The sequence below is a fragment of the Papaver somniferum genome, chromosome 11, assembly GCF_003573695.1.
Source record: "Papaver somniferum cultivar HN1 chromosome 11, ASM357369v1, whole genome shotgun sequence".
Classification (NCBI taxonomy): domain Eukaryota; kingdom Viridiplantae; phylum Streptophyta; class Magnoliopsida; order Ranunculales; family Papaveraceae; genus Papaver; species Papaver somniferum.
This window is the reverse complement of record NC_039368.1, coordinates 31784489-31794447: the sequence shown is the minus strand read 5'-3', so window position 1 is coordinate 31794447 and position 9959 is coordinate 31784489. Positions and strand designations below refer to the sequence as shown.

General features: G+C 33.9%; 1 protein-coding gene across 1 annotated transcript; it reads left to right on the top strand.

Moving 5' to 3' along the window:
* Positions 1–5380: 5380 nt before the first annotated feature.
* LOC113322893 (probable mediator of RNA polymerase II transcription subunit 26b) lies at positions 5381–9509 on the top strand. The gene is made up of 10 exons (XM_026571076.1): positions 5381–5610; positions 6076–6674; positions 6992–7060; positions 7266–7348; positions 7772–7824; positions 7918–8060; positions 8167–8194; positions 8295–8608; positions 8698–8776; positions 8862–9509. Exons 2-10 carry the CDS (start codon positions 6213–6215, stop codon positions 8984–8986), a joined length of 1356 nt encoding a protein of 451 aa, XP_026426861.1. The 5' UTR covers positions 5381–5610; positions 6076–6212; the 3' UTR covers positions 8987–9509.
* Positions 9510–9959: the final 450 nt, after the last annotated feature.

Genomic DNA, 9959 nt, shown 5'->3' with positions numbered 1-9959 from the left:
ATAAACATTAAAAATCTGTGATATAAGAGGTAAACTGGGAAAGAAAGTAAAAAAAGGAATTTGGGTTTTACTCATACCTTTGAAAATTAGTTTGGATTTTAAATTAGGAGGAAGAACCACTCACTAAACCCTTCATTAGCTTTGCAAACTCAGATTCCTCGTATCCTGCAACATGCATGAAACCCTATGATTTTTCAATCAATTTAACACACAAAAAAAAATGAAACAAAATCAACTTTGAAGTTAGATCTTACCTTGAATCAACCGATTAAAGGGTCCTAAACGAGATCTGTTAACAGATTTGATTTTGATTTGATTATGCTTCTGCGTTCTGGGAGTTTCTCTGCGTAGAGAGTCTTCTGGTTTGAGAAATGAATTCATTTTTTAGTTTTTACTTTTTAGGTTGAGGAAAACGAAAACCAACGGCAGAGATTAAACGAAATCCAACGGCAGAGATCAATAGTATAAAGATCAACGGCAGAGATAAAACGACCAACGACAGAGATCAATAGTATAAATAGGCGGGTATGCTGGTAGGGTAGGATAATTTCGAGCTTTACCCGCCACCCTACCCGTTTACTGGCGGTTAAGAAAATCTTTACCCGCCACCCTACCCGCCAAATAGTGGATAGGATAGGATACGGTTAAAAAACTGGCGGGTAGGATAGGGTTGGCGGGTATGGATAGGGTATGTGCACCCCTAGTCGGCACTACAAAGCAGCGACTCACCAAATGTTAGTCGGCACCACAACAAAGTAATGGCTTTTGGTCTCCCAAATGGGTAATAAAACGGGTTAAAATTTGTGATGCTTATCCACCCGTTTAAAGTGCAGAAATAACACATGGTGAGACGAGAGGATTCTCCGACAGGCCCCAGATGGGTGTCATTACTGTTGTATCAATTCCTTTTCCATTTCGGATTTCTTACTAAAAGTCGACCCCCCATTTTATTTATTAGACACACTACACGCTTAGAATTAACATGACACGTAATACCAAGACCACTTATCCGCAATCAAAAACCACACTGTAATATTTAATTCTTGGGATAAGGCGGGATTTTGTAATATATTGTCCGCATAAAATTAAACTATTGCTCCTTGGTCCCTAGGATATTAAAATAATTACGTACACATACTAACTTTGATTAAATTATATCTTTTCGTGACATTAAAAATCGGTAATCGGTATTTTGCAGACTACGAAATACTCGCAGTACTTTAGGCAAATGAACAGCTTTAACTATATTATTTTATCTTAAAAAAAATCTTCAAAATAAAGATGCATATGGCAATATAAGTATCTACTAGCTATATTACATTATTCGTTACTTTACTTCGTTTAATTTTAATATAAAAATCAAAATTAATTAGATTAACAATCAAGTTAGAAATAGAGTCTCTCTCACCCCTATCTTTCTTCTTACAAAATTGTCAAAGGAAAGAGTGGTATGGCTAAGGACTTATGTATCTATCATGGCTATTTGGCTATCAGAGCATATTTATGGAATTTGAGAAACAAGATTATTTTTGAATGTAATATTGCCAAATGCCAAATTATATAATTTCAAGTCTAAGATGCATAATTTTTTTTATGACAACTCGAAAAGAATCAAGAGCTTCATGCATGATTATTAGGGTCATTTGAGAATCCTGAGTTACTTTGGAGTTGAGTATAATATAGTGAAGACAGTGAGTCCATTATTATGTTTTTGAGATTCTTCTGATGCAGATGAAGTTTTCTCTGCTGTAATGGAACATCTGTTGATAATTCAGGACGCGATGATGCTGGAATGAAGGTTAAAAATACATATTGTGATAGCTTTCATGCAGTGAGTATTGACTTGGGGGAAAACACTAATTACATTGTTGTATATTTTAGGCTTGTTCTAGCAATAATATGTCGTGGTTCATACGTCGTAGAAGGATTGTAGCTTGTTCAAACTATGATGTTGTCAGGTTCGAGCATGCTTATAACAAAATCGGTTTCATGGCTGATACCTTAGCAAAGAGAGGTTGCTTTTTGAATAAAAGAGCTTCAAATGTACATAAAAACATGTCTATTTTCAGTACCAACTTGAAAATGTATGTAATTTCATATTTTAGACTCAAATATATTACTCCCCCTATCCTTTTTTTATCTGTCCTAATTTCTACTTTGGTATGTCCCTTTCTATCTGTCCGCTCTGTTTATAGACATACTTTTCCCTTAAACTATCAAATATACCTTTTAGAAATTTTAACTTTTCCTTTCTCCACTTTCTTTCTTTCTTTTCCTTCTCTCTTCCTCTTCCTTTCCCAAAAAAAACAACAACCAAGAGCCGTCTTGCTCAGATTTGGTCCATTTGGACCAGATAATTGAATAAGATGTTTTTATATCGTTTTTTGTGTCTTTTGACATATTTCTTCGTCATTTTGGGGCGAGTTCTTCAAATTTCTATGGCTGGTTCGTGGCTTGCTATTCTTGTATCAAAAACATCAATGATTCATCATGACATCGCTTTGAATCTGCATCCATGTTCATGTGGATCGACAAATGTACGGGAAAAGTACTCCTTTATATTAGGAGCATCTCTTATCGTAGAAGAAGAACACATTCAAATTAATTGGTCAGATCTTATTTCCGGATATACCATCATCTCTCCCTTATACATAAAATTTCTTTGGATATCTTTGCTATTTATTGCTCTTTCTCTTCGCGATCTACTTGTAATTGATATCCTTATTTGTATTAGGGTTTTGATTATTTTATATTTTGATGTTTTTGTTATTCTTGTAAGCGAACATGTAATCACGATTTTGATTTGAATGAATTGAAATATGTTGATTGTCCAAAAATAAAATAAAAAGTACAATCAAATATATACCCTTTATTTTTTATAATCATAAAATCATTTTTAATATTAAAATCTTAAATAATATCACCATATATAAGGAAAAAAACTTACTCAATATCTTTGTATTAATTGTCATTCATTTTTTAAATAAAAACATTTATGGATAATTATAAAATTCCTAATAAACTTCCACTAATAAACTTCTACTTATTCTTACATAACCTTTTCATCTGTCTTAATCTTTTCATCTCCTTTTCTTGAAACACTATGGAAGAACATAAGCTAGACAATCTAGTTCTTTCAAATTTTCATGGTCGAGTATATCTAAACAGGAAATAATCTACGATTTCACTTTTCAATTTTTTTTTCCCTCTCAAATAAAAATTCCAAAGACTCTAAAGTTTTAGTGCGGGAAACCAAAATCAAATGAAGAAAAATAAATTTCTTAAATTGTGGATTCCATAATAAAAGCAATATAAGTTTGCTTTTATTTTTCTTCAGATATTTCCTAAAATAATAATACTATCCAATTTAAAGTTTTTAACATTAATAATTTAGTTTTGGTAATAATATAACATTAAATAGGCTAGTCAAGGGCTAGTCATGACATTTTATAGAATTTCCTTAATATTTTGACAAAGTCAATTATGACTCTTAATTTAGGACGGAGGGAGTACCAGTTATGGGGCCTCAGTAGCCTCTTTTCTTGATATTTTGTTGCTCGTAAATTGTATCCTTTTGGTAACTTAAGTTTTTTTTAATAAAATCTTTGTACCACCCAAAAAAAATATCAAATTAGAATAGGATTTTATCTGACCAAAGTTTCCAACTAGATTTTCTTTTAATCTAATTTGGTTCTTCACTTAGTAATTTATGTTGCGTCCAACAAAAACTAAAATAAGTGGATAACTTTTGCTTATTAGGTGAACCTGTGGCGATTTCGATTTTTTTTATTGAAATTAATAGCTCATTTATTGATATTCTCAATCAATATTAAAAACAAATGCTTTAATTTTATATTCTTTTTAAATAACTAAAATACATTCTGAAGAGTTGTTATGACTGTTAGGTTATTACATAAGCTTTTAAAATGCATTATCAGAAGATATTATGAGATTACCAGATCGTTGCAGTCGTTCTTAATGAAAGCTGACGTCATTTATAAAAAAACGCAAAAAATTGACATAATTGATAAGATTTAAGTAAATCTATTTATGCACTCACGAACTTGTAGGATATTCATTTAAGTGCACAAAATTTTTTCAAAACATCAGCCTCGCGTTATTGTTGGTATATTAGAAGTATCTACTTCAAAAATGACCTGAAATAGTTATATACCGATGTCATAATACTTTATCTTTTGCTTATGCTATAATTGAAGAGTAAACAAGGAAACTAACAAAAGCATATTCCACTAAAGTCTTGCGCGACTACAACAAACATAGAAAATATGTTTCTCGTACGATGAATATCAACTGGCGGAATAATTTACAAATTCTAGAAAATATGCGTAATTATTACAAATTTTAAAAAATATGTACAAAATATCAACTTGAATAGGGGTGTAAATTCGGGCAGGCCGGGCCGCCCGACCCAAAAACTAAGACAGGCCGGGCAGGCCAGGCTTAATATTTGTGAGCCCGTAAACAAATTCAGACCGGACAGGCCGGGTACAAGTAGATAATTTGCTACCCAAAGACCGCCCAAAGCCCGCTTTTTATACGGGCAGGCCGGATCGGGCCGGACTGGCCACTATTTTGATTTTTTTTTTAAGTTTAAATTTTCAAATGAACGGTATTAAATACAATATCCTTTCCTTTCCAACATCACATATCGTAAGTAAAGTGATAGTATTATTTTATATTTAAATTACACTGACAAATTTCTAATTTTAGGCTATAATAAATAATTAATTAGAGTACAATAAACTTTCTAATAAGAAAATATATTACCATTAATGTTTCGAAAAGGTTAATTATAAATAAAAATAATTATATATTTTATTTTTCTTGACACAAAATTGACAATTATAAAATTGTAACTTTTAAGTCTTTCTAAGAGGATATTAAATGATTAATAGCACATAGAAGCCTTTCAGGCCGGGCACCAGGCCGGGTATCAGGTCGGGCATCATAATTAATCGCAAAGCCCGAGACCGCCCAATAAATTAATCCAGGTCAGGCCGGGTAACCCGCAACGGGCCATAACAGGCTTTGGGCAATTTCAGGTACAGGCGGGCTTGGGCAGGTACGGGCAGGCTGAGTTTTTTCGGGTAATATTTACACCCCTAAACTTGAGTATTATAGTTGGAAAAATAATAAAAGGTAAACATGGTTATTCAATTTTCATATAGGAAAAACGAATAAAAGGTAATAAATTTAAGCTTGTTCATAAAAAATAAGGCAACAAATTTAAGACGCGAATTATGGAGACATGTGTGACATAAGGATTCAAGTAAAATATAGCAAGACTAGGAGGGTATAATAGAAAACAAAAGAGACAAGTAGTGAAAATATTGTAGGTAGCAGATTAAAAAGGACATAATATTTGCTGCAAAAACAAACAAAATCGGTTTGGTTCGTCCTCCTCTCCTCAGATCATCGAATCCCAAAAGGAGACTCGTTTTCCTCCCTCTCTTTCTATCTCTATCTTAAAAAACCTTGAATCGAACAAAGTCAAATTAGAAAATTTCTTTGATTAGCAATACAGAGATTTTGGATTGAAAACTGCACTGAGACTTTGGTTTTTGGGGTTCACCCACCATTTATTATCAGGTCTACTTCTTTTGATACTAGATGATAAACCATTTCCCATTGTTTTCAATCCATTCATTGATTCATTTTCTTTTTTCTTAATTCTATGGTGAAACACTGAGATTGACCTTATTTTGTTTGCCCATAACTTGTTTTTGAGTTTAAAAATAAAGTATCCCCAAATTTTCATTTCTCTGGAATGATAAATTTATAGACTTTGTTTCAGATGATTGATTATACAGAATACCCATTTGTATAACTCAGATTGAAACTCATTGAATTTTAATTGGTTTTTCATGGTCGGTTACTAAGAGGCGTTTTTCCGCATGCACACACCGATTCATAAATCGGTTGAATCCTGAAAAGCCATTAATTATCAGTTCTGCCTGCTATAATCGTTTTCTCATGTTAAAAATTCAATATTTTGTTATTAAGTACAAGGAAAAAAAAAATCTGATGGAATTTTTGTTTTTGGTTTCCTTGCAGTTTCTTTGTTGATTATAATGAAGAATCATGCAGTGATCGATCGTTCTTTTCTGTGTTGTTGAGATAGAAGAAGACATATTTCTGGGATTTTCATTTCATTTCACTTGTATCTAATTTACTGTGTTCTAAATTATTCAATGGAGGATAGTATGGGCGGAATTAATTACTGGAGGAAATATTTCCAGAGCGCTAATACTGATATATTTGATGTAATTGAAAATGCGATTGTTGTTGCTGCTTCTGATTGCCCTAAAGAGTTCAGAAATCGAAGAGATCGAATTGCTGAGAAGCTATTTACATGTCGACTGAGTCGATGTTTGGGTTGTGATCATGTTGAATTGAAAGTACCAATTAACCAAGGAGATGATGATGGATTGAAGAGTAAGAATTCTAATGAAAGTGGTGTTGATTTTGAAAGAGAGAAAGAGAGTAAGGTGAATAGTAGTACTGATGATCATCTAGGTGGAATGAATTTGAACCCAGGGAGTAACTATAGTTATGATGAAGCCGAAGCTTTGACTGAAGAGATTGAAAATGAGACTCAAACTGTTGGTGAAGTGTTGAGAATTAAAGGAATTCTTGCTAATTGTGAAAATGAGGTATTGCTTACTTAATTTCCTATACTTACTTAGTATTACAATTGTTTGTTTATATCTTATATGATTCGATTTAGTTAGGATTCATTTGATTATTAAACGTCTGGGAAGTGAAGAATTATTTCCTGTATTGCTTCATATATCTAGTTTAGGGCCAACTAGAATTGGGGAGTTAAAGGAGCTAAGGCTGTTGAGAGATGTCTTTGTTTCGGTTTGATAATTGATATACTAATTCTGATCATGTTCGTTTTCCATTATCAGACTAACTTGCAATTTATTGGTTCTAATTTAAGATGCTTTCGTTGCTGTTTTGTTTGCAGTCAGATGGAGTGCTGTTTGAATCACTAAGGAGGCTTCAATTGATGCAACTCTCCGTAGATACATTGAAGGTTTGTAATGTTTTTGGTTTATGTTTGATAAATTTCTTTCTAAATGCGCGTTGAAATATATGAAACTCCGATATATGCGTATGCATATGTTTCTTTTAATGCGTTGCGTATCTTCTAACAAAGATATTCCTGCCAGTGCATTACTTCGTTTTGTGTTTGGAAAGTGGGTGGACTTCTTACGTTTTTTAGTTATTATATTCCGCAGGCAACAGAAATTGGAAAGGCTGTTAACACTCTCCGGAAGCACAAATCGAAGCAGCTCCGACATCTTGCGCGGACTCTCATCGAGTATGAACCCTGAAACATGCTCTGAATTCGTAATTAATAATGAAAGAATCGGAATTTATCTTTGCAGCAATATTTAGGTTTGCATTTTGTCGCGTACATGCTACTGAACGTCACTGCCCCTTGAAATCTGTCGATTTCCAGTTAAATGTTTATCCATTGGTTGATAACATAGACAGATTCTCAATTTACACCATGGGGTTGTTATAATAAAGCACCTGCTTTACCTCATAATGGAACTTATGCACATAGTTAATTCATTGATCTAGTTTAAAGTTAGACCTTGTTTAGTGCATTTTTTTTGCAAGTATCCATGAACGGGGGAACATTATTAGGCATAGTTTAATCTATCTTGTAGTTGATTACGGGTGGTGATACATTAGCATCAAAATACTTTTTTTTTTAACTCTTCTTCATTAACGGCAGAGGGTGGAAGATTTTGGTAGATGAATGGGTCTGTACTGCAGCTGCATTTAAAGGTAGCGCGAGGTTTCTTCCCCTGTTCTTTTTTCTATCAGTGGGGTTCTCTCCTTTAACTTATGTTTAATACCGTTTATATAAATGTTTTATAGGCATGGAAAGCTCACCAGATTCCGTGAAACCATCCGACACTGGCGAAGAAGGAGGCCTTGCATCACCTCCTTTAGATTTTGCAGCTTTGGCGGATTATGGAACTCTTTTAGCACCTGATTCTTCAATTCAGCTCTCTGATAAGGTATGGAAGAATTTTTTTTTTTTTATCTTCATATACTTTATGGTACTTTTACTATTTAAGCTTACTGACATGTACACGTGTCTTCTTCAATTTGATTGCGGTGAAGTTCTTTGATGAAGTGGATGAATGTGGAAGTAAGTATATCTGTGGACTTAAATCGCACTTTTCTTTGTTAACGTTTCTTATTATATCTCATCATCTTATGAATAATTGTTCATTTCGTCCATGGTTCAGATCCTCGAAACAGTGGTGAATTCAACAACAATCATGACCGTCGAAGGGGGCCTGTGTCTCGTGTTGTTCCTACGAGGAAGCCACAACTCCCTGATCATAAATCTAATTTGACAGCAAACGAGAACAGATTCCCTCCACCGAGGAAGGAAGAAACAATGTCTGAACTTTCTAAGACTCCAAATGTCAGTTCAGGGCGACCAAGAATTCCGAAACCATCACCGGAGCAGAAAGCAAACACTGTAATGAAGCTCCAGCAGAATGTGGACACTGTTGGCAACCAAAGACGGCCTTCTCCATTTTCTGGTCAACAGGGTGTAAGTGTGATCTCTAAGAATCTTTAAATGGCTTTGATATTTATCCCCAAGCATCGAGAATCTGATTGTTATTTTGTGTTTAATCATAGAAACCCGAGTGTCCGGATGATCCGTTATTGGAAGCTGCTAAAAGGAGGCTACATGAAAATTACCAACTAGCGGACAATGGTACGCACGCTTTCTCATATCTGTCTATGTGTCTCGTTCTAGTATTTCCAACTCAATGAAACAATTCTGTATTCTCCATATGCAGTAAAGAGGCAACGAACAATACAAGTCATGGAATTGCATGATATTCCTAAACAAGGCCTTGGTCACAAAAACCCACACGTAAGACATGGAGGAAACAACAGGAAGTGGTCGAATGGACGGCGTTAATTTCCCAGCAAGGAATTAAGCTAATAACTTTTGTTTTTCTCCCATTCTTGGAAATAAAAAAAACCTTTAATGGAAGAACTACAGTAATGAGTCTTGCTTAATGGGAACCTTACTCAGTTGAGTTTTGACAATGATTTTTGCGATGGTAACTTATATGATTCAACAGCTGACGAAGGGTCCATCATTTTGAACAGCATGGTTGGATGCAGATTTAGCCTGCAGGTTCAAGTTCAACAACATTTTACATGTAGGTATAGGTGAAAACACAAAATACAGTTAGGAGAAGGCACTTTCCATCATCATATCATATATAGGTTTATAAATCGGGATGAAAAATTCTTCCTTGGTTTTTAATGAGATCCATATCTGTAGAGAGAAACCCTTGAATTATGCACTACAATCGTGCCATTATTTAGCTGCAAAGAACAGTCTTTTTTTTTATTCTGTTGTTCTTGTTTGGTTCCTCTGTCAGAACATGATTCACAATAATTACCAAATTTATACATCATACCTTTGTCTTACATATATGTTTGCTTTTCTGAATATAAACTCTCTTTATGTTACTTTCCTCTATGACATTGCAGCAAATTGTTGTTATTTACAAATTCTGAGAACGTTCTGCGGATAATCCATTCCAGTATGTTATTTTTAGTGTTTGTCATATTTACCAAGTCATTTGAAGTAATACAAATGTTTGAGGACTTTAGGTAACTGTCAAAGAAAAATTGACGTAAAAAGATTTCACTTCCAAAGTAGTTTGGTAGGTTGGCTGTCAAAAGTCAAAAGTCTGTCTAATCATTTTTTGTTACTTGGAAATGAAAGACAAGTTCAACTAATTATTTTCTGTTTTCCAGTGACATATCAGAGTTGTATTATTGGCAAAAATGAGTAGAATTGTAAATGACGTTTGCCTTGGCTGGTTGTATCAACTGTGGAGAACTGTAGGCCGTTAAAAAAACTGCAGGCGACGACG

What these genes read in the sequence shown, in the direction of transcription:
- LOC113322893 (XM_026571076.1), top strand. Translation starts at nt 6,213, where the DNA reads ATGGAGGATAGTATGGGCGGAATTAATTACTGGAGGAAATATTTCCAG. An exon ending in TCTCCGTAGATACATTGAAG is followed by an intron (nt 7,061 to 7,265) that starts GTTTGTAATGTT and finishes TATATTCCGCAG; the next exon opens with GCAACAGAAATTGGAAAGGC. An exon ending in CATTTTCTGGTCAACAGGGT is followed by an intron (nt 8,609 to 8,697) that starts GTAAGTGTGATC and finishes GTTTAATCATAG; the next exon opens with AAACCCGAGTGTCCGGATGA.